Source organism: Sturnira hondurensis, unplaced genomic scaffold (genome assembly GCF_014824575.4).
Source record: "Sturnira hondurensis isolate 20B ecotype Veracruz unplaced genomic scaffold, ASM1482457v3 Scaffold0006849, whole genome shotgun sequence".
Lineage (NCBI taxonomy): Eukaryota > Metazoa > Chordata > Mammalia > Chiroptera > Phyllostomidae > Sturnira > Sturnira hondurensis.
In genome coordinates this window covers 1,731,247-1,754,116 of record NW_028079480.1, presented here as the reverse complement: position 1 = coordinate 1,754,116, position 22,870 = coordinate 1,731,247, and the positions used below count along the sequence as shown (strand labels likewise).

Below are 22,870 nucleotides of genomic sequence, written 5' to 3'. Positions count from 1 at the left end.
CATACATTGATATTTCTCTCCTTCTCTCCTTCCCTTCCCCTCTAAAGATAAATAAATAAAATCTTTTAAGAAAAGTCATTTTGCTGTGTGATATTTATTTCTTTTTGTGTCTGAAATAGTGAGGAATGCAAGAATGAGCTGGGGAGGAGGGGACTGGGAGCTCTTTGGCCGCTTGAGCCAGCCCTGCTGCATCTCTCCTCTTCCTTGCTTTGCCCTGTCACCCCTCTTCCCAAGTCCCAGCATGGATCAGCTTCGCTGTGCACTCATCCTGGTCCGCCCCCCACCTTGTGACTGCTGTCCTGTGGGGCTGCGTGTAGCCAGCACAGGCCTGTCACGTGGCAGCCTTGACAGGAGGAGCCTGGTTGGCAAGTGGGGAGGCCAAGGGACTGTGGATCACCCAGGCCTGCCACGCCTCCCACAGGCTCAACCAATTGGCTCCTCCAACCAACCACGGAACTGCCAAGAGGAACCTGGCAGGGCTCCTGGCTCTGGGGCTGGGAATTGTGGAAGGAGGGCCTAGGCCTCACTAGAGACACCCTTTAGTGTCAAGACCCCGGGAGCCAGCCCTCCGGCTGGTAGAGGAACGTGGGGTCGTGGCATTTCTCTAGCTGCTCTCCAGAGACAGGAAGACCCCCCTGGGACCTACAGGCCTAGCCTTTGACCCCGGGAACACCCAGCCCAGCCTGCCCCAGGGCTGATAAGTCAGGGGGCAGCAAATTTTTAACTAAACACATTGATCAGTAACAGAGGTGACAAGGAGTCCAAACAGCCTCCCACAAGGGCAGAGCCTAGCTGGACCCCAGGCCTCCTGTGGAGATGCTGGGCCCCCGAGTCTTGTCCTCTGTGAGGCAAGGGCTGAGCAGGGGCTTATCTAGGAATGTGAGGGGTCGAACTTCAGGGGAGGGGAGGAAAGTGGACATCGCAGGCATCTACCCCCCTGTGACCACTCCCTTCACTGCCACCTCGGAGGTGGACTATGGGAAACTGGAAGAGAATCTGCGCAAACTGGGCACCTTCCCCTTCAGAGGTAAGTGGGCCTGTCCACTGTGGGGCTAGGGGGAGATGTGAGGCCAGAGGAAGGCACACGGGCTCTGTGAAGCTGCTCAGGAATAGTGGACTACCCTGAGGTCATTTTACTGTGGAACAGGGACAGAGGGCACTCGTCTGAAGTCAGGCGATAGGTGGGAAGCTGGCCTGTGACCTTGACTAAACCTCTCCTGCCTCAGTTCTGTAGCCGTAAACTGCTAAAGCACCGTCTTAGCTCCCACCATTAGCATGGGGATCAGACCAGATAATGGGCATGAACGTCCTTGTCCAGCAGGCACCCCGTGCAGGTTCAGGGGCAGCCAGGGAGCCAGGTGGCAGCCCAGCCAGCAGGCTCATTTCCCTCAAAGCCTTGTGTACACTCTTCCGGGCAAAGCCTCCTTAGCTGAATTAATTCCTGTTCTGGTCCTCTGACTCACTTCCCCCTGCACGCTGGTCTTCCCTCGCTGAGGCCCCGGCCCAGGTCCCATCTGTGGCACTCAACACATAACACAGCCACAAGCACAATGAGTGAGAGCAGAAGAAGTGGGAAAGCCCTCCCACTTCTGCCCTGCCCACCCTCCCGTCCTGCCCTGCCCACCCTCATCTGTCACTCGGGAGAACTCCCTGAGGCAGTACTCTCAAGAGCTCCACTTCCCAGATGGGAAGATGAGGCTCAGAGTGACACAGTCACTCGACCGAAGTTACTTACTTCGGGCTGGGCTGGGCTTCGAATCCCAGTCTCACTGCACATCCATGTTGGTACTCCATGGCACTGGCTGCCAGAGTTCAGGTGATGTCTGCAGTGCCTGGGAAGCACCAGCTTTGGGAATGGAGGGGCTCCAACCGAGGCAGTGAGTAGAGCAGCTAAGAGTGTGGACTCTAGCCCAGCCGGGTGGCTCAGTTGGTTGGAATGTCATCCTGAACGCCAAATGGTTACAGATTCGATTCCTGGTCAGGACACATACCTATGTTGCGGGTTCAATTCCCCATTGGGGCTTGCACGGGAGGAAACCGATCAATGTTTCTCTCTTTCCCTTCCTTCCTTCCTTTCTCTCTAAAATCAATAAACATCCTCAGGTGAGGATTTTTTAAAAAGGGGACATGATGGGTTCTAGATTCAAATCACAGCTCTGCCACTGACTTAGCTGTGAGCTAGCCCCTCTAAACGTCAGCCCCCATGTCTGACACCTGGGAGTAGTGATGTCCATCTCATACGATAGTTGGGAGAAAAACCTGGGAGAATGCAAGTAAAAGCACACTGTGAATTGTAGAGTGATACATTGGAAGGTACTGATTCCAATAATAACAATTATTAGGATGACAGTACTATTGGGACTGTGGGCAAAGCTGTTTTGGGACAGCGGCTGCTGGCCTGACCGAGACCCCATTCACATCTCAGTGCTGAAGTGATACGATCCTTCCCTAAGGGACAATGAATGTCCTGTGGCCACCCCCACACTGAGCCGTGGCACCAACTGTTAAGTAAATTTCTGCTGGGGCTCAGGGCTTTGGGGCCTGAAGGTCCCAGCTGAGGCCTTGTTCTCTTGAAGTAAAGTGAGGAGCTCCTTGAATCTCTAAGAGGAGAAGAGATTCTGATTCACCTTCCAGGTTCGAGGACACCTTAGTGCAGGGGGGGAGGGTAGACTTTGCATCTGATCTATGCCTGATGCCCAGAGAATCCACAGAGACCCCCGGGTTCTCTGGACTCCCCCACCCCCCGCTCCCGCAACTCCTGCAGGGGGTACGGTGGTGCCCAGGGAACACAGGCAGCGGTAGACTTGGCAGGATGCTGGACTGTCTCCCATGCAACCCACGCAGGCGCCTGCTCCCACCTCATCTCTGAGTTGGGGTGCGGGGAGAGGCAGTGGGCTGGGTAGAAAGAGCCCAGTGTCTGGAGTTAGACAACTGGGAAAGAATTCTGGTTTCGCCAATTACAGCAACTTTGGAGAAATCACTAAACCCCTAATGAAGTTTCTTCATTTTAGGATGGGAATTGAGCCATAGGGTTCAATGCATTTCTCCCAAGGAGCTCAAGCCTGAGGCCCTGGCACAAAACACATGAAACCTCGGGTCCTATCACTGCTCCCAGGACACAGCCAGATGCCCGGGAAGGAAGCAGTGAGCCACCTTAGCTGCAAGATCTGTACGTCACTTCCCTGATCCTTGCCCCATGTTGCAGTTCAGCGCTCCTGGACCTAGGAGAGACCCATTTCCTTTCACATTGCCAAGGCCTCCAAAGTCGAAAGTCCTCCAAAGAGGGGAACCTGCCCTTGATGAATCAGTGAGCAGCTAGAGACTGTTAGGGAAGGCATTGCCCCTTTTTAAAAAAATTGTTAATTACAGTTGATTACAATATTATGCAGTGATTAGACATTTATATAACTTACAAAATGACCACCCCAATAAATCTAGTACCCATATAACACCCTATGTAGTTATTCAATATTATTGACTATTGTAGCTCTTTTTATCTTTTCATTGTTAATTCGAACTCATTATTTGAATAAAGAGTATTCTTTTAGATAACAGTTATAACCACAGACTAGCGGTGGAGCTGCTGTGAGGGGACATTTGGCCCTGAACTCACTCCCGCAAACAACCCCAGAGATGAACTCTGAGTTGTTATTTCCAGAGGAGGTCGCCGGACAAGCAAGCACAGCGCCACTCCGGCCGCCTGGGGAATAGATGTTCCCACAGAACCTTATGCTGGTGTCTTATTCCCTTAGTATGTGGACTAGACCATGGTTTCTTGTGATGGGATAGAATATTTTCATGTGTATTAAAGCCATTACTCTGTTAAGTAAAATGTTTTGTTTAAAATGTTACACTTTTTTACAAACCCCTTTTGGCATTATTTTCATTTTTAAAAATGTGTGAGATGTTTCTGGGTGGAAAATAGCATGGCCCAGGCCTGTTCCTCCCGCAGAGGCCCCAGGCACAACGTGGGATTATAGACCAGGCTGTCGGTTGTCTGTACGTATGGAGAGCCTGGCCAACAGGCCAACCCGCTCACAGCATCCCTGAGCCCATTTCCAGGGGTGGGCTGGGTGGTGGTGGTAAGTTCTGGGTTGCAGGTTCATCACTAGGGCAAGAGGTAGCAGCCCCATCCTGGAATGGCCCCAGAGATCTGGGGCCCGGTGACCTCTTTTTTCCTATCTGTTCTTCCTTCTCAGTCCCGCTGACCCCCGCCCACCCATTTGTGACCTCATGTTATTCCAGAATGAGCTCCTTTCTGGGCCCCTTTTTCTTCTGGATCTTGCTCCATAATGGGGTTGGGAGTTGACAGTGGGGATGGAATGCTGAGGTGGCAGATGTGGGTGCTGAGGGAAGGAAGAGAGAACTCAAAGACTGGAAGATAAGGAAGACTGAGTTGCAGAACCGGTCACGAGCAGAAGGTAGAAGGGACTCAGAGTTGGGGACAGCCGTCAGGGTGGGGGACAGACCCTGGACCCTCAGGCAATGCCTGCCAAACTGGACAAGAGGGATGCTGTGGCCTCACCCCACCCGGCCCCCCCACCAATGAACCTCATAATGGGTTTCATTGCTGAGGCGGGAGGGGCATCCTAGGAAGGGTGCAGCGGGGGGCCTGCCTTCCAGACACCCACAGGGAGCTTGCCCTTTCAAGCATGAAACATACCATCTGGGCTCCCCCACTCCCAGTGTGCTCTTAACTCTGCCTGCCTGGCGTAGGGTCCTGGAGAACTTCTTGGAGCTCATCCAGCAGCCATCATGCAAGGTGGTGCTGGGGACTGTCCTCTTACTCGGAGGGGGAGGCCTCATACTGTGGCTTCAGAGGAAGAAGAGAAGGAAGATAACTTCTGAGTCTGTACAAGACGAGCACCAGCCACAAAGCACACAAGGCCATAAAGCACAGAATGACAGCTGGATCAAGTCTCACTTTAGCCGCCTTTCCGAAGAGAAGCTGGCCACCGGCAGCAGTACCGCCCCTCCACAGCCTAACAGTGGCCACAGAGAGGCCAGCACCACGATGCTCGTGGAGACCGCCACCTTGAGGCAAGAAGCAGGCGCTGCTCGCCACCAGGGGCCCTTCCCTAACAAACAGAAGGTATTTGGATCCTCAGTGGTCAAAGAGACCCACAAGGAGTCCTCGTCCACAGATGAGGCTACATGGGCTGCCGTGGCTACTAGCACTAAGGAGATTGACGCCAAGGGACGGCAACTGGCCAACTCCATGATGCAGCGTGCCATGGTTTACCAGAATTCAGGCCACGTGGAACCCAAGGACATCAACCAGGAGGAACTGAAGGCCCTTGGGGAGGTGGAGATAAAACTGAAAAGCAATTTCCTCACCCAGCGGGAAACCACTGTAGCTGGTATGAACCACACACACACCTTCCATGGCCACAGTCACCATGGCCACCAGGATCATCCAAGCCACCCGAGCCACCAGAGCCACAGCCTCCCCAACCGCAGCCATCAGCCCTATCACCCCTTCGAAGCCACCTAACCATGGATGGAGCGGCCCCTTCCCCCAACAGGGTTGGTACACAACCACAGGCCTGTTTTCTCTCCCGTGGGACAACCTCTGTGGCCCAGAGTAAGATGATGCACCCTGATCCCTTCCCTCTTAGGCCCCTGCGGGGGTCCTGGGCCCCTCTGATTTCATGAGCGGGGTCTGCCACAGAGGACAGGCCCTCATAGAAGGAGAGCTGGGAAGAAGCGCAGCAACTGAAATAGACTCACAGGCCCCTGTACCCACCCACAGTGCTCACCCACTGAGAGAAGACAGATGAGGCAGATCCCAGGAGCAGCTGAGAGCCCTGCGCTGATGCCACAAGCCTGGAACTGAACCAATAAAGCCTGTACACCCTCACTCTGAGTCTGGGAGCTCTGTGGCCAGCCTCAGTGCTGGGCAAGGATATGGGGAGAGGGTTCCTTCTCCCTCAGACCTCTTGACATGGGCCTTGACCTGGGGCTTTTTCACTGGGCTGATTTGAGACACCATAAAGTGGCTTCTGCACTATCTCTAGAGGGCTTCACATTCACCAACCTGCTATTGTCAGGGAAAGAGGGAGCAGCTGGAAATGGGGGGAGGAAGTGAGATAGACTTCTAGAAGCAAGGGAGTAAGCGGGGTGGGCTCTAGGCCCTTGTCCTATGGGTGCCATCCTCTCTGGGTCTACGGCTTCTCCAGTCATGTGGCATCCCACCCTGCAGTGCCCTCTCTGCCCACCTGCTCCCTTGGGCCCCGGGGGTCCCTGTGGTGCGCCCCCCCCATTGCCCTTAGAGCTACAGTGCTCTATATTCTTTCCTTGTTAGCATGGCCAGGGCTGGGACTGTCGCTTCTGTTAGTACAACTAGCAGCCCTTCTTTTCGAGAGTCTGTGTGTGTGTCCTTGGTGGGTGCTACGTTCTCTGTTAACTGCTACAGCACAGATCCGTGAGAGAGACCCATTCATTCTCTCCCTATCGCAGACGAGGCTCCTGAGGCTCAGAGATGTAATCTGCCTGAGTTGGCTCAGACTGTCCATGGCGTCACTGGGGTCAGAGCCCTGCTTCGGCTGACCTGGAAGCTCAAACCCAGGCCCCTGCCCTGTTCTGACCCCAGTCCCTTGCTCACCGTCCCCAGATGGGTCCACCTCTCTCACGCTTCTTCCTGTCCTCTTCCCACATGTTCTGACACTTTCTGTGCTCCCTGACAAGCCTCCCGATTCCTATTCCAGGATCCCAAGAAGCCATTTCTGAGGCAATGGGTGACCCCCAGTGAGGCAGTTAAAGGGAGTCTCCCCCCCACCCTGAGAACTGAGAAAAGTCGGCGGCACAGCTTTGCCTAACCCCTAGTAAGCCCTTCACATAGAAATTTCTTCCCATTTCCATCGATTCCATAATAGATTTACCAGTGATTTCCAACCTGTGGGCCTCTAACTCCAGGGAGAAGGTGTGTAGAATCATTGCAAAGAATGGATAGATCTATCAACATCCTAAACATTGTCTGAGAGTTTTGGGACATATTAAATATTTGGGAATATTTAAATATATTTGACATTACTAATAAGTGACTTTATGTAAATGCTGATATATATTTGCATATTTAAAATACTTTATAATAAAAACTTAAATTGGAAAAAGTGGGATCAGTCACATGGGCAAATGTTGGAGGCTGCTTAATTAGACAAAAGGCAAGAGTGGGGAGTTTGGCTTCAAAGCTTACAACATATCTCTGGCCAGTGTGGCTCAGTTGGTTGGAGTGTTGTCCTATAACTAAAAGGTTGTGGGTTCGATTCCCAGTCCAGGCACATACCTGGGTTGTGGGGTTTTATCCCTGGTCCGAGCAAGGGCATGTGCTACCCCTCATCTCAGCACAGATTCCAGTCTGGGTGCATACAGGAGGCAAGCAGATCCCCTCTCTCCCATCAATGTTTCTCTCTCTCTCTCTCTCTCTCTCTCATTCTTTGCCTTTTTGTAGAAGGAGTGACAATGACGTCCTCAGGTGAGGATTAGAAAAAAACACTTATCACATAAAATTTAAGATTAGCTAATTGTGACTTTCAGAATCTTTACTTTTAAGCTCTGGCTGGTGTAGCTCAGTGCATTGAGCGTGGGCCTGTGATCCAGAGGATCAAGGTTCGATTCCCAGTCAGAGCACATGCCTGGGTTGTGGGCCAGGTCCCAGCAGGGGTGGATGGGGGGCAGCCATATGTTGATATTCTCTCCCTCTCTCCTTCCCTTTCCCTCTAAAGATAAATAAATAAAATCTTTAAAAAAATTTTTAGACAGCTTAACTATGAATGCATATTAAAATTTCATTTTAAGGAAAATGGCTACTAAGCAGCCAACTCAAAAATAGACTCCGATCAGGATATTTCTGTAAGAAAAGAGAATGGTTAAATCATTGTTGGACTAGCTACAAGGACAGTCAACAGCCACTAGACTCTTGCCTAAAAGTCAGCTGGGGAGGGGAGTGGCCGATTTCCCAGACCAAAGCTCAATTCTATTAAAGCTCCTCCAGAAATTGCTTCAGCATCTTGTCAGGAACGTTCATTTCTTCCCTGTGGGAGGTGGTTGTGAATCACATCACAAAGGAGCTCTGCCCCAGGCCAAGTGTGGGATGGCTCTTCTTTGACACAGCGTGTTGTCAGCACGCCCCTCAACTGACAGCGTAGGAAAATGTCATGGAGGAAGCCAAAGTGAGGGGGACACCATCCCTGACCTTGATGATTCCCGGTAAAGTAGGGCAGGTGCCACGTGAGGAGAGCAAGGTGCCGTGGGGAACACAGCAGGGGTGGGGGGCATGGAGGAAAGGCTCTGTGGCCCTCTCTTCCAGGCAGAAGAGAACAAACAGCAGGAGCAAAGGCGTAGAGGCAGGAAGGAGGCAGTATGTCTAGATGATCTTGCAGTCAATTTGGCTGCAGGGCAACATTTAGAGATAAACAAAAGGTAGGAGAAATAGCCATAAAGGGGACTACAGGGCCTAGAGTCCAGAAGGACTTAGGAGGCCATCCATTACATTTCCACTCTTGAGAAATTTTGCCTAACCCCATAGGTGGGGTGGAGGAGATTGAGGGGTTCCGGCACCTTTGTGAATTTTTGATTAGGCAACAGGGAAAGGTAAGGAACATGTAGTAGAAAAAGTTCAGAGGGGAGATGTCCAGGGGAGAGATCCCAGGAAGACTTCTCAGAGGAGGTGGCAATGATGATGGGCCAAGGGGACACAACAGTGAGAGAGCCTGTGACTCCTTTTGGCCACAGTAAATCTCTAGGTTGCTTGTGCATCCCCAGCCCCAGACACCTGCTCCTCTTCCCAGGCCACTCTGGCTGCCCAGAACAGTCAGCATAACCAAGGGAGAGAGGCTTTTTGTGTTATAGCTGGAGGGGCCTGAGAGGTCCAAGGGCGGCCTCCCCTCCCACACCCACCGTCCTCAGATCGCATGCTGCCGCCCTCCTGACTGAAGCTGGAGCGCTTTCTCCTGACTCTGGAATAATCACAGCTAACACCGAGTGCCAGGTTCTGTTCTAGGCGCTTTACAAACTCTCTGAGTTAAGCTTCACAACAACTCTTCGAACAGGGTGCTCACATTATCCCCATTTTTTGTTCAATGAAGCTGAGCTTTGGTCAAGCCAGTGGCCCAAGATCTCACAGCTGGTAAAGGGTCGCTCTACTGCCCTGGTCCACTCCTCACTTCCCTTGCTCCCACTGGGACTCCGGCCTGTTCCTCTTCTCTGGTCCCCTCTCTACAACAGCAGAGACACATGGGGCCTGAAACTGGACAGCCAAGTAGGAGAAAGCTCTTGGGGCAGCAGTTCCTAGATTTCAAAGGGCTTTCTTGTACATTTCCTTCTTTGTGCGTTTAGGGACAGCCCTCTAAGGTAGGATTGAAATGGTTTTTATTGTCGCCCTGTAGAAAAGGAAGTGGATGCCTTAGGTGGTGTGGCTCAGTAGAATGAGCGTCAGGCTGTGAACCAGTATGTTGCCGGGTTAATTCCAGTCAGAGCACAAGCCTGGGTTGCAGGCCCAGTCCCTAAATAAATAAAATTTTAAGAAAAGGAAATAGAGACTCAGAGGCGTGATTTCACTGGCTCAATAGCCAGGTGACTTGCGCCCAGTGCTTCCCTGCCACTCTCTCTCCCACTCTCTCTCCCCAGCCTGGCATTTCATCCCTCTTAGGAGACAGGCCTGGGCCAGACGCTCCCTTAAATGACACAAGGAAGAGGCCACTGGGAGTCTGGAGCGCAGGGCCTTCCTTCACCCCCAGTGTTAGACCCAGCTGTCCTGCTGTTGAAGTCCCACTGGTGGAGGGGCCTGGGGGCCTCTGGAGCTGACTGCCCAAAATGAAGGGATACTTGGGAGTGAGTGGCTGTAGCTGAAGAAGTGGCTGAAGCAAGGACTCACCTCAGACCCCTTCGAGGAGGGACAGCAGATACAGTTGCGGACGTGGGGGTGGGGGAAGATGTTCTTCCATTTGGATAAAGAGAGTAGCAAAAGCTTGATCTCTGTCTTTGAACTCTAAATTCGAGGGTGCTGGGCTGCCCTGGGGCCTTCTCCAGGGCTGGCAGCTCTACCAGTGGGGATGACCCACTGGGAAAGCCCTGGGGCCTTATGTAACAGGAGGAGGCTCCTGTCCTCGGCTGCCAGCCCAACACAGAGGAATTGGCCTGACACGGAGGAATTGCTCCTAGGGAGGCAGTCCAACAGAGGCCAAAAGCTATTTGCCTCAAGATGTTTCCTGCAATGTTAGCGAGACAAGAAAAGACAAAACAAAACCATGGAAAAAATGCAAAGTGTCCAGAGCTATCCTGGCAATCTACTCAGTGAATTCTAATGGCCTGTGAGCAGCACGGAAAAGCTTTGTGGAGTTACAGGGGCCCTACATCACACTGTGTCCCCTGGAGATGACTCAGGGGAATAGTCTCTTTCGGTCCCAGGGCCAGGAAACTCTGTGTTGCTCCAGGGCAGCTGCTTGCCTTTGTCTCGAGTCCTGCGTATCTGTCAGCTGACCACGTTTCCCTTTTAGCTTTGCTTGTTGGGAAGCTCCAAGTCCAATTCATGGCCATCGCTCACAACTGTGTGAGCGGGGCGTTTGAAATCAATATCGCTCCCAAATTTTTATTTTTTCCTCTAACACGCTTCTATTTGTTAATAATCTTGTTGTATTTAAGGCTGTATTTGCCAACTACTGAAGAAAAATATATTTGGGGGTAGAGAGGAGAAAGAAGAGGAAAGAGAAAAAAATTTTTAAAAGGAGGCAAATGGTTTTGCTAACAGTCCTTTCAGATTTAGCTGAACAGTGGCAATTCTGCTGGTCTCTTGTGGATATAAAAGCATCGACACCTTTAACTGGTAATGTTAGAAACCATTTCAGTGACAGATAGAAGATGAAAAAATAGAAGAATGAAATGTCACTTTTCACCCAGAAAATAGGCAAAAATTAGCGCGGACCATCCCCAATGTTGGCGAGCTGGGCACTGACAGACTCTTCTCTGTGCTGAGGGGATGTGAGCCGGCCGATCAGAGAGACGCGTGGCATGGGCAGGTGCGCACACACGTTCCACTTGGCAACTACGCACTTCAGTAAACTGTAGGGAAACTCTTGGGCCTGGGCACAGAAGACTTCACAGAAAATGTTTGTTTCAGCATTGCTAGGAAAAATAAGGAAACATTCTGCCCTGGCCACTGTAGCTCGGTTGGTTGGGTGTCGTCCCACAAACCAAAGAGTCACAGGTTTGATTCCCGATTGGGGTACATGCCTGGGTCGCAGGTTCGATCTCTACTCGGGCCACGTGTGGAAAGCAGCTGATTGATATTTCTCTCTCACATCAATGTTTCTCTCCTTCTCTTTTTTAACTTCCTTTCCCTTTCTCTAAAAATATTTTTTGAAGTATTTTAACTAACTAAATAAAACAAGCCCTGTCTGGGATGACTCAGTGGCTTGAATGTCAGCCTATGGATCGAGATGTCGCTGGTTCCATTCCCAGTCAGGGCACATGCCTGGGCTGTGGGCCAGGTCCCCAGTTGGGGGCATGTGAGAGGCAACCAATAAATATATCTCTTACATATCAATGTTTCTCTCCCTCTTTCTTCCTCCATCCCCCTCTCTCTAAAAATAAATAAATAAATAAAAACAAAAAACATTCTAAATGTTCTCAAGAGGAGAGTGAAAAGTAAATTGTGTTCTGAGCTCACAATAGAATATTATATAACAATGAAAAATGAATGACTCACAGTTGCCTGTCCTGCTGTGGACAAAGCTCGAAACCTAATGTCGGGAAAAATGGCATACTGCGGGAGATATATATGTTTGCTTTCATTTCTATAAAGTTTAAAGTGGCAAAACCCATTATGTCTTCTTTATGGGTTCAAATGTGTGTCTTAAGGGTATAAGGACATGAATGGGATTAATAACCCCCGAGTCAGGACAGCAAGAGGAAGAAGGAGAAGGGGACCAGGGGAGGGTTGCAATGGGTGCTGAATACAAACACGTGAATTCTGTTATTACCTCTTGGGGCCTGGCTAAAACTGATCATTAAAGCAAAGAAAAAAATGGTGTGAACACTGCTACTGCAGCACATTCTGGCTGCATCAGGACAAAGATGGGAAGGAAATGTGTGAAAAACTATGGTTTTCAGGAGGTAGGAACCCTGGTGAAGGTAACAGGAATGTCCCTGTTGTTCACAAGAGGATGGGAAGGTGACTCTTGGTGTGATGCAATCTCTCCTGCAGGCTTTGTGGTCCAGGGCTCCAATGGCGAATTCCCCTTCCTAACCAGCAATGAGCGCCTGGAGGTGGTTAGCCGTGTGCGCCAGGCCATGCCCAAGGACAAGCTTCTGCTAGCTGGCTCTGGCTGCGAGTGTGAGGCCATAATGCCCTGGGCCCTGGGGTGGCTGGGGATGGCTGGGGGTGGGAGGCCAGGCTGCTTGGCCCAGGGGCTGGGTCCAGTCTACTTATCTATCCCTTTTGCACCCCTTGCTTGCCCCAGGGTCCTAGCCCAGCCCTTTTTTCCTCCTCCTGTTCTCACCCTCCATGGCCTGAAAGGAAGACTCCCTCTTTCCTCCTACAGCTACTCAAGCCACAGTGGAGATGACCGTGAGCATGGCCCAGGTAGGGGCTGACGCCGCCATGGTGGTGACCCCTTGCTACTATCGTGGCCGCATGAACAGCGCTGCCCTCATTCACCACTACACCAAGGTGGGTGTGAGGGGTGGGCCGAGGGTTGAGGTCTGGGACCAAGTGGAGGCTGAGTGAGGGGGAGACTCCTCCTGAGAAGAGGAGGCCAAGAAGCTGGAAATGGAGTGGTGGGCCTGAGAAGGGGAGAAACGCCGCCAGGTACCAGCTGAGTGATGTTGGCTGACTCCCCTAACCATGCTGTTGCTGTTTCCTCCCTTCTCAAATGGGAGGAATAAAGGTACCTTTTTCATAGGGTTGTTGTTCGGACTAAATTCTACCAAATCATAAAGAACTTGGGACTATGTGCTTGGCACATAGAAAGCACTCGCTAGTTACTATCCATTATCACTTCGTACAGGCAAGGCACGGAGCACTTGACTTCTAGTCCAGCAGGTGGGCCTGGCCAGGGCTCCCTGGCCAGGGAGGGAGCCTGGGTGGCTGCCCTCTCCCCTCTTCTTTTTGTCCCCAAGGTCGCTGACCTCTCTCCAATTCCTGTGGTGCTATACACTGTCCCAGCCAACACAGGGCTGGACCTGCCTGTGGACACGGTGGTCACACTTTCCCAGCACCCAAATATCATCGGCATCAAGGACAGTGGCGGTGATGTGAGTGGCAATACTTCCTGGCTGAGGGACCACCCACTTCTCTTTTCTCTTTTCTTGCCAGCTTCAGGGCAGCTCTGGGACCTGCTTCAGTTTGGGTTCTCTCAGTCGGTGGTCTGGGCTTTCCTCCTCGGGACTTGGGAGAACCTCACGGGGGCCTGGGCTCTCATCCGCCCACACTGGCCCAGGCCCCACTTCACCAGGTTTGCTGTTACAGGTGTCCAGAATCGGGCTGATGGTTCACAAGACCAGGAGGCAGGATTTCCAAGTGTTGGCTGGATCTGCTGGCTTCCTGCTGGCCAGCTATGCCATGGGTAGGCCTCCCGCTGCTCCCACACTGTGAAGGGTGACCCAGATGCACCCAGACAGCTGGAAAAGACCATGAGGTCAAGGGCTGGGTCTGCAGAGGGCCTCTGTCAGCTTGCCTGCTCTGAAACCCCAGAAGTCCAGTGCACTGCTTGTCTGGACACTGGGAGCTTGTGAGTGACCTTGTTTTTGACCGAGAAGGGTAGCCATGTATAAACCCTGGCCTGTCATAGAGTTGCCTGCAATTTGCTCTAAGTTCCCAAGCTCCCTGCTTTGGTGACAAATTTAGTTCTTCTAATCTCACAGAGGCCTTGAAGTCCTCCTCTGTATTCCAGAGTCAATTTTCCTCTCTCTCTCTCTGGTTCCAGGCTAGAACGAATGCTCAGACCTGCAGGGCTGGGCCAGGGATCTTCAGCTGCCTGACCAGACTCTGTCCCAGTCCAAGGCACTAGGGATGTCAGCATTAGGCCAACTGCTCTTGTCCATTTGGGGTGAAGGTCCTTGGGTTCCGGTTGGGGGAAAGAGCATCTGCTCCTTTGGCCGACACAGATTTAGGTTACTTTTCCAAAGCTGCAGGGCCCCACCCTCTCTGGTCTGTGCATATCCCCCTCTGCCTATCACCGTTGCTAAAGTTACAGGGGAAGAAGGGGGCAATCAGTTATGCCTCATTCCTGAGAGTGGGGTAGATGGAAAAAGCACAGGTTCTGGGGGCTGGAGGAATCTGACTGGAACCTCAGCCCTGTCGTTTATTCATTGTGTATTGGTGGGCAAGGTACTCAACCTCTCCAGGCCTGAGTTCCTCCTACTCTGTAAAGCAGGAAATGTGTTGTGAGAGAGAGCGCTGGCCCTCTGTCTGCCACCGTGCTTGGCACGCAATAGGGATTTGATAAATGGCAGCTATATTAGCCCAATTCTAACCGCCTACTCTCTCCGGTTTTGAAGGCTCTCTGCTTAGGGTCACCCTAATTAGCCTTAGCATCACATTCACAGGCTGGCAGAAGTGGCAGGGCCCTCTGCCATCATAGCCAGCCCATATTCACTGCCAAGTGAGAACAAAGAGGATCAGGGGGTCTGTGACTTGTCCAAGTTCGTGCAGCCAATGGGAGGAAATTCCCGGTGTCCTGTGTCCAGTGCTTTCCATTCCCCTACTCCTGTTCCAGGCTGAATTCACATGGGGGGTGGGTAAGATTTCAGAACAAAGGCTTCCCATTCATTTCACCCCCTTCCAGGACTGGTGAGTCAGGGGCCTGGTGGAGGAGTGTGGAGGTATCAACTGCCAGGTGGAATTTGACTTTTGGGGGAGGAGGGGAATGCAGAGAAGCAACCCTCCTTGAGTTAGCCTTCAAGCTCTGCTCTCTGACCCTCATCCTGTGGGGTTCTGCTTCAAACACGCTGGCAGCGTTCCTCTCCATACCCTGTGGACTTGCAGAGTGGGCCGTACACATGGCCACCCAGTGGTACAGAAATCCACGTCCTAGCTCCCCAGAACAAAGAGGTCCCCGGGGCCAGAGCTTGTAATTCTCTGAGAGAAGAGGCTCTGGCTGATGTTCTGTATCTCACTCTGGGGCAGGAGGCATGGGGGGCGTGTGTGCCCTGGCCAATGTCCTGGGGGCTCAGGTGTGTCAGCTGGAGCGACTCTGCCTCACAGGACAATGGGAAGATGCCCAGAAGCTACAGCACCGCCTCCTCGAGCCAAACACTGCGGTGAGCTCCCTGCCAATGGCAGCAGAGGGCTGGGGGTGGGGATGTCCTCACTGGGGTGGGAGCCGGGGTGGGAGCCAGAGTGGCCCCAAGCGCCCCCACTCAGCCCCTTTCCTTCCAGGAAGTCTTTTCAGAGAACATCCCAGTGTGGGAACTCCTTGTGCCTCCCCAGAAAAATCTTGACTTCAGGTGAAGTTGAGCCCCAATTTAAGTGTGCGTTAGAATTCATCTGGGGAATCTGGTTAAAACTGTGATCCTTTAGGCCCAGGCATAGGCACTGAGACAAAGATGACGAGTGATTGTGACATAAGTCATCCTGAGCAATTGTGGCGTAAGTCATCCTGGGACCTTATATAGGGATGCACGACCTAGAGAAAGGGGCCTCTGCCTTTATGCCAGCTTTATAAGGGGCCAGATCCTTAAAAGCAAATGACAAAACAAACAAACAAACAAACAAACAAATCCAGCCAGAGTGATGGTGAGAATGATTGGAACGCTGGAGGTGTTTAGAGCCCAGCTTTCCCAGGAGAGTTCTGTCGTCAGATAATCCATTCTGTAGTCAGATCATATACCCCAAGCCTGTGCTGGGCAAGTCAGGAAGAGCTGAGGTAGAAAGCTGTCAAGTGCCAGGCAATGCTGTGCGGAGCCACACTGGAGTCTGAGCCCCCCCCCCCAAAAAGCGTGCCCCTAGAGACATGTTTTTCTGTATGTTTTAGATGAACACAGTACAGGCACAGCACGTGCACCCACTTCCCAGTCTCCCCCAGCAGCAACTACACCCTAGTCAGGATCCCAACACTGAGATGGTTGAGACACAGAGCACTTCCATCCGCACGGAGACCCTTCACGTCCCTCTTTACAGCCACACATGCTCACTTCCTGCTCCGCCCCCTTTTTAGCCTGTGGCAACCACAAATATGTTTACCAGTTTTAATTTTGTCAGTTCAAGGTTGTTATATAAATGAAATAATATAGTCTATAACCTTTTGAGATTGGCTTTTTTTCCCCACTCGGTATAATTTTCTGGAGATTCATCCACATGGTGCATGGGTCAGTAGGTGGTTCCTTTTTTTTTTTTTTTCGGTTCACATATATTTGTCTCCATTTTCCTCCACTGCTCTCCCCCCAGCCCCACCAACCCCACCTCCTACCTAGGTGGTTCCTTTTTATTGATGAGTAGTTATTTCATGGCGTGGCCGCACCACCACTTTTTTGGCCATTCCCCTGTTGAAGGACAGCCGGGTGTTTCCAGATTTGGCTATTCAGAGCTGCTAGGAACATGCACTTCCATGTTTCTCATTTTTCGGGAAAGGCATACAATTGCTGGGTCACGTGATGGTTGCATGTTTAGTGTTTTAAGAAACTGCTAAACTGTTTTCCAGAGTAGCTGGAAAATGTTTACATTTTCATTGGTGTAAATGTGTGAGTGATCCAATCTGCATCCAGCATTTGATCTTGTGACTGTCTTTTATTTCAGTCCTTCTGATAGGTGTGTGGTGATGTTTCATTGTGGTTTTCATTTGCATGTATCTTATAGCTAATGCTATTGAACTTGTTTTCATGTATATATTTGCCATCTGTATATGCTCTTAGATGAAATGTCATTTTATGCCACTTGCCCATTTTCTAATTGGATTATTTTTTTTTTCTGTTGAGCTTTGGAAGTTCATTGTATCTCTTAAATACTTAGGCCTGTGTTAAATATGCGGTTTGCAAATATTTTCTCCCAATCAGTAGCTTGTCGTTCTCTTAAATGTCTTTCGAAGAGCAAAAGTTTTCGATTTTGATGTCCAGTTTATCAATATTTTTTTATGTTTATGCTTTCAATGTTAAGTCTAAGAACTGTTTGCCTACCAGCAAATTGTGAAGATTGTCTTCATTTTTTCCTAAAAGCTTTATAATTTTATATTTTACAAATTTTTGAACTACCAGTATTTTGAGTTAATTTTTGTGTAAAATGGGAGACTTAGATCGAGGCTCTATTTTATTTTATTTTTTATTTATTTATTTTTGCCTACAGCACCCACTTGCCCCAGCAGCAGTTGTTGAAAGGGGGTCTTTCCTCTATGGAGTTACTTTCGTGCTTCTGTGGGAATCAGTTGGGTGCATTTGTGTGGGTCTATTTACAGGTCTGAGACTCTCTCCATTGATCTCCCCTCTGCCATACCCTGCAGTCTGATTACTGTAGAATATCATAAATCTTAAAATCAGGCAGACTGATTCTTCCGACTTCGTTTTTTCGACATTGTTTTAGGCAGTCGAATTCCCTTGTCTTTCCATATAAATTTTAGAATCATCTGGTCCACATCTACAAATATTCTTACTGGGATTCTAGTAGGAATTGGGTTAAACCTGTACCAATTTTGAGGCAATTGATTTGTTACCTGTGTTGTCTTTGAACTTGAATGTGATATGTCTCTCCATCTGTGTAGACTTCCTTTGATTTATTTCATCAGCATTTTGTAGTTTTGGGCCAACAAATCCTGTACAAGCTTTGAGAGATTTGCACCTAAGTGGCTGCATTTTTTAAATAATTATAAATGGTACTGTATTTTTAGTTCCACTGTTCATGAGGTCATGGTTGGTGTATAGAAACACCATTGATTTTTGCATGTTTATCTCATATCTTAGGACTCTGCTGAACTCACTTATTAGTCCGAGGAGTTTTTTGGTAGATTCCTTGGGGTTTTCTACAATCATCCTCTATAAATGGGGGTGGTGTATCTTCCAGTTCCTTTCTCACCTTACTGCACCGGCAAGGACTTCCTGCACAAGGTGGAGTGAGCGTGGTGACAGTGGACACCCTCACCTTGTTCCTGATCTTAAAGGAAAACTTCCCCCGCTATTCTAGTTTTCAGAGAGTTTTTTTAAAGTTGTTCATGGGAGTTGAATTTGGTTAAATGTTTTTCTGCATTGACTGATATATGATCATGTGATTTCCCCCCTTTTTAGCCTGTTAATATAGTGGGTGACATTAATAATTTTCAAATATTGAGCCAGAACCGCACCCCTGGAATAGACCCCCCCTTAGCCATGGTGTGTAACCTTTTTTATATATCGCTGAATTCCATTTGCTAATATTTTACTAAGGATTTTTCTGTCTCTATTCATGAGGGATACTGGTATGTAGTTTTCTTCTCTCTCTCTAGTACTACCTTTGTCTGATTTTGCTATCAGGATAAAAGTAGCTTCATTAATCAACTGGAAAGTATTCCCTCCTCTTCTGTTTTCTGGAAGAGGCTCTGTAGAATTGATATCAAATCTTTTTGTACACAGTTTTGGTAATTCTCCAGTGAAACCATCTAGGCCAGGAGATTGTTTTGGGGGGAGTTTTAACATTTTTTTCAGCTCTGCACTGAGCCTCCACTGATGCAAGCTGGGCTGGGGGTGGTGGTGGGAGTGCTTCCTCACTGCTCCCAAGTGGCCTCTACGGATGCCATGAGTGGGCCTGCGGGGTCTGGCCTCCCCAAGTGTGGGCTGTGGGCAAAGCTAGGACTCCTCCTCTAGGCCTTCCTCTGAGACTGTCCTTCAGGGACAGGGAGGAACACTCCCTTCAGCTGAGCTGTGAGACAGAAGATCTGGCTCCCCGTTCAGAGCCAGGCCTGGGTGATGGTGGGGACACAGAGATTTTGAGGGGTGGAGTGTGGCTGGGGTAGAGTGGTTGTTGTCTAAACGTTTTCCATCTTGCTAGGCTGCTCCTTTCCTTGGCTGGAGAGAATGGCCTTTTGTTGGGGCTTTTATTGTCTGTGCTCAGTGGCATTTCAGGGCTGCTGGCTCCTGCAGCTCCACGGCTGGGCCAGCTGTGCCCGCACTGCGCTGTTTCTTGCTCCTGAGGTCCCCACTCGGTCTTCTTTCTCCCTACTCTCCAATTCTTGTGATGCTTGTTTTTATATAATGTGCAAGGATTTTTAGTTGCATGTATTAAGAAGAACAGGGAAAAGTACATCTATTCCATCTTCTTGGAAGTAGAAGCTCTAGCTAGTTTCCTAAATGGTGATTTTTTTTCAACCCCTAGAACATTAAAAATATTGAAAAATTTAAAAGCGGGGTATATTAAAGCTCACACAAAACATTCTTTTAGTTTTAAATATTTTATCTACACCCAAAACATAATTTGTTATAATTTTACTTCCCTGGCTTGAGTGGAAACAAAGTTATAAAAACAATTGTTCCCCAAATCTACTTCTAGAAAAAAAAATAACCATGAAAAAATACACAGGTTGTGGGTTTGATCTCCAGGCAGAACACGCAAAAAAGAAGCAACCAATGAATGAGTAAGTAAGTGGAACAACAAATAGATGTTTCTCTCTCACTTTCCCCCCTTCTTCTGTCCCTCTAAAATCAATTTTAAAAAGTGCACAAGCCCTGGCTGGTGTGACTCAGTGGAGTGAGCACTGGCTTGTGAACTGAAAGGTCGCCAGTCCCATTCCTGGTCAGGGCACATTCCAGGTTGCAAAGCAGCTCCCGGGTTGGGGACATGCAAGAGGCAACCAATCCATGCTTCTCTCTCACGTCGATGTTCCTCTCCCTCTCTTTCTCCCTCCCTTCCCCTCTCTCTAAATAAATAAATAAATAAATAAATGAACGAAATCTTGTAAGTAAATGAAATCTTTTTTAAAAATGAAAGGTATACAGGAACATTACTGCCTTATTTTGTTTGCTTCAGGCTACAACATGGCAGGGCATGTTTCTGTTGGATCCTGTCTTTGTTCAAAACTTCGATACTTTGTTCATTACGGATATTTTTGCATTGATTTTGATTTTTTTAAAATTGCATTAACTGTTTACCTTGATGACTGTGTTTTCTGGCATCCCTACCCCTTAGATTTTGCATCTGAGACGAGAGTCCCAGACCGAGCGAGGCCCTGTTTTTCATTTGGGTAAACTGATGGGAAGGCTCCAGATCTCCTCACAGTTTATATTTCTACCTCAAAGGGGCAGACTAACTCAGATTTAGAGACAGGACAGCGGAGGAGGCAAGCATGAGCCCCCTGGACGTGAAGGTTCTTCTGGGACAGGGTGCTCTGCAAATAGGAAGTAAGAACTGCAGAAATGAGGACCTTACAGCTGGGTCCCACGGGGCACTGGCTGTACCACACCTACTGGCCAGTCCACGGAGGTGGGACCTCTGCTCTCCCACTCCCATCCACCTGCAAGAGAGAAGGTCCCAGAACCTGTATACCACTTTGACAGGAAAAGAAGCTTCCAGGACTTTTGGGGTCTGGTCTAGGAGTGGCATTTTTCTCATTCAATTCTTGTGACATGGGACAGGTGTTGCCATCACGTCATTTTATAGATGAAGCAGCTTGGGCTGCCCCTTGGGAAGAGAGGATGCTTGCTGCCACCCGACGCTCTGCATGCCATCCTGCCCCACCCTGTGCTCTGCCCCTCCTCTGCCAGCTCCGGGCACACACTCAGGAATCCCTGGGACGCCTTCCTGCTGCCTGGGCTGTAGGCTCAGCCACCCCAAGAGGGGCTTGATGTCACCTTATTTCCCAGCCCTGCTTGAACACAATGTCCTTCCTCGCCTTCCCACCCAGCCAGGCTCCTGCCCTGGCTATATTTAGGACTTTGCATATTCTTTACCACCAAAGCATCCAACCCTTTCTCAGTGTCTAAACAGGGGCGAATCAGAGATCTTCAGGCTGCTGTGGTGGAAGAAAGCTTTTCTCTAGGTCTTTCTTGTGTCCACGCTGTCCCCTAGGTCTTTTCCACCTTACTCAGGTTTTGGGTGAAATGCCTGGGTTATGAGAACATCATGGCTGGGTACGGCCAGGCCTGGGAAGACAAGGGGCTTGCTAAGGCCTACTGGCCTCCAGTGCTGAAGTTATTAGCCACTCTCTCATCAGGCTGCCAACATTTTTACCCCAAACAACCTTTCGTTTGTTTGTTTGTTTACCCTTCAGAAGCCCATACTTCTAAGGCTTTCCCTTTCCTCCGAATAAAACTATTATTAAGTAATGAGTACTTCCCTAGTTTTTAGGGACTCAAAGATTCATCTACTGCTTCTGATCAGCATGAAATAACCAGTTGCTGTGCTAAAAGAACAGACACTTGATGCATCATTTTCTGTAAAACTCTGAGTGTGATTTTAAGTCAACAGTAGCCTTAGGTCCTTCATGACAATGGAAAAGACTAGAGATTATGTTCAGCCCTCTAGTTTTTTAGGCAAGAGAACTTGCTCAGAGCTCCTAAGTTAATGATAAAAGATTACACAATGAAACTTCTGTGGACAAAGACGTGTTATTTTTCCCGTGAGAGCAGTTAGTGTTGGGCCAGGGAGGCCCCTGCACAGGCAGTGGCGGTCTGGCTGTGCCTGACTTCCATGGCCTGGGGTGCTGAGTCAGGTTCCAGGGAACCGGGCCGCAGATTGGTCACATTCCAGCACCCAGCCTATACGTTGCTTTCTCCCCTCCACGTAGGATGGATTTTTCTCCTAAAACCAAAGGAGGCATCTTCCTCTTAATTTGAGGTTTCAGCATTGTGTTCTCTACAGCCGGCCTGCCTTCCAGTCTCTAATCTGGACTCCCAGTCTACCCTGGGTGTCATAGACTTGGAGTTATTTCAATGAGGGAGAAGGGCAAGGACCCCAACTTTCTGAGAGTGACCCATGTCAGAGTCCTGGGTACCTCTGTGCAGGGGTTCCCCAGGCTCTTCTAACAGGCCCTGCTTTTCAGGTGACCCGGCGCTTCGGGATCCCGGGGCTGAAGAAAACCATGGACTGGTTTGGCTACTATGGAGGCCCCTGCCGGGCCCCGTTGCAGGAGCTGAGCCCTGATGAAGAGGAGGCGCTGCGCATGGATTTCACCAACAATGGCTGGCTCTGAGGGCAAGGATGGGCCAGGCAGGAGCCCATCCTCAGCCCGACTTGCATCTGCGCCCGAAAGGGAATGAGGGGACGTGGGCGTTGGAGGCTCCTCCCCTGCGGCAGTCCTCCATGTGCCGCAGACCAGGGGCCACGCACGCTCCTTCCCTATTCCCACGGCCCCTGGCTTCTCGAATTTGTGCCCTAAACTCTGGGTCTCCAGAGACCTCAGTCTGGGCAGGAGCGATTGTTTACTTGTCTCTCTACTGTGGATTCCCACGGCCCAAGACACATGAGCCAGGAGCCAGAGGGGAAGGGCAGGGGCAGCTGGGCACAGAAGGGCTGCGTGTTGGAAGGGAGGGCCACCTAGACTTGGGGGTGCAAACCTGACTCTGGCACAAGGCAGGGGGGGTGGCAGGGCCACTCAAAGGACCCAGTTCTCTTTCCAGGGGATGTGATCAGATAAATGTCACTTGTCTTTGAAAGGTACCCCCCACCCCCACCCCAAGACACACTGCAGCCACAGTGCCCTTTTCTAAATCCATTTTGATTCATTTCACATTCTTGTCTCTGACTTTGATCTCAACCGTCAAGTGCACAGACAAGCCAGAATTGGTAAATAATGACACCTAGTGGATAAATGTTACACTCTGGAAGACTGTTGCCATCAATCCAGGTCTGAAACATTAGGGAAGGGGGTTGGCCTGAGACAGGACCATCCTCTTGCCTATGGGCACTGTGCTTTTATTGTTAAAAATAATTATTTTGTTATTGCAATAAAGTTTAATAAGCTAAACTAGTGTGGCTGTG

General features: G+C 50.0%; 2 protein-coding genes across 5 annotated transcripts; both read left to right on the top strand.

Annotated features, from left to right (window-relative positions):
* The first annotated feature begins 493 nt into the window (after positions 1 to 493).
* On the top strand, positions 494 to 22,853 carry HOGA1 (4-hydroxy-2-oxoglutarate aldolase 1). Of its 4 annotated transcripts, none has more exons than XM_037050799.1 (7): positions 494 to 1,027; positions 12,203 to 12,331; positions 12,540 to 12,667; positions 13,117 to 13,251; positions 13,466 to 13,562; positions 15,125 to 15,258; positions 15,972 to 16,389. In XM_037050799.1, exons 1-7 carry the CDS (start codon positions 817 to 819, stop codon positions 16,152 to 16,154), a joined length of 1,017 nt encoding a protein of 338 aa, XP_036906694.1. In that variant the 5' UTR covers positions 494 to 816; the 3' UTR covers positions 16,155 to 16,389. The 4 variants fall into 4 exon arrangements, with proteins under 4 accessions (XP_036906694.1, XP_036906697.1, XP_036906696.1 ...); XM_037050802.1 differs by lacking the exon at positions 15,972 to 16,389 and adding an exon at positions 20,191 to 21,926 and having other exon boundaries at positions 497 to 1,027; XM_037050801.1 differs by lacking the exon at positions 15,972 to 16,389 and adding an exon at positions 15,377 to 15,918 and having other exon boundaries at positions 497 to 1,027.
* On the top strand, positions 4,565 to 6,395 carry CUNH10orf62 (chromosome unknown C10orf62 homolog; the record flags this gene model as incomplete). The annotated part of the gene is made up of 1 exon (XM_037050807.1): positions 4,565 to 6,395. A coding segment is annotated over one exon (930 nt), but the record flags the coding sequence as incomplete, so codon positions are not given.
* Positions 22,854 to 22,870: the final 17 nt, after the last annotated feature.

Coding starts and splice junctions, on each gene's coding strand:
- HOGA1 (XM_037050799.1), top strand. CDS start 817: ATGCTGGGCCCCCGAGTCTTGTCCTCTGTGAGGCAAGGGCTGAGCAGG. Junction 12,668..13,116: donor TCATTCACCACTACACCAAG/GTGGGTGTGAGG, acceptor TTTGTCCCCAAG/GTCGCTGACCTCTCTCCAAT. Junction 13,563..15,124: donor GCTGGCCAGCTATGCCATGG/GTAGGCCTCCCG, acceptor ACTCTGGGGCAG/GAGGCATGGGGGGCGTGTGT.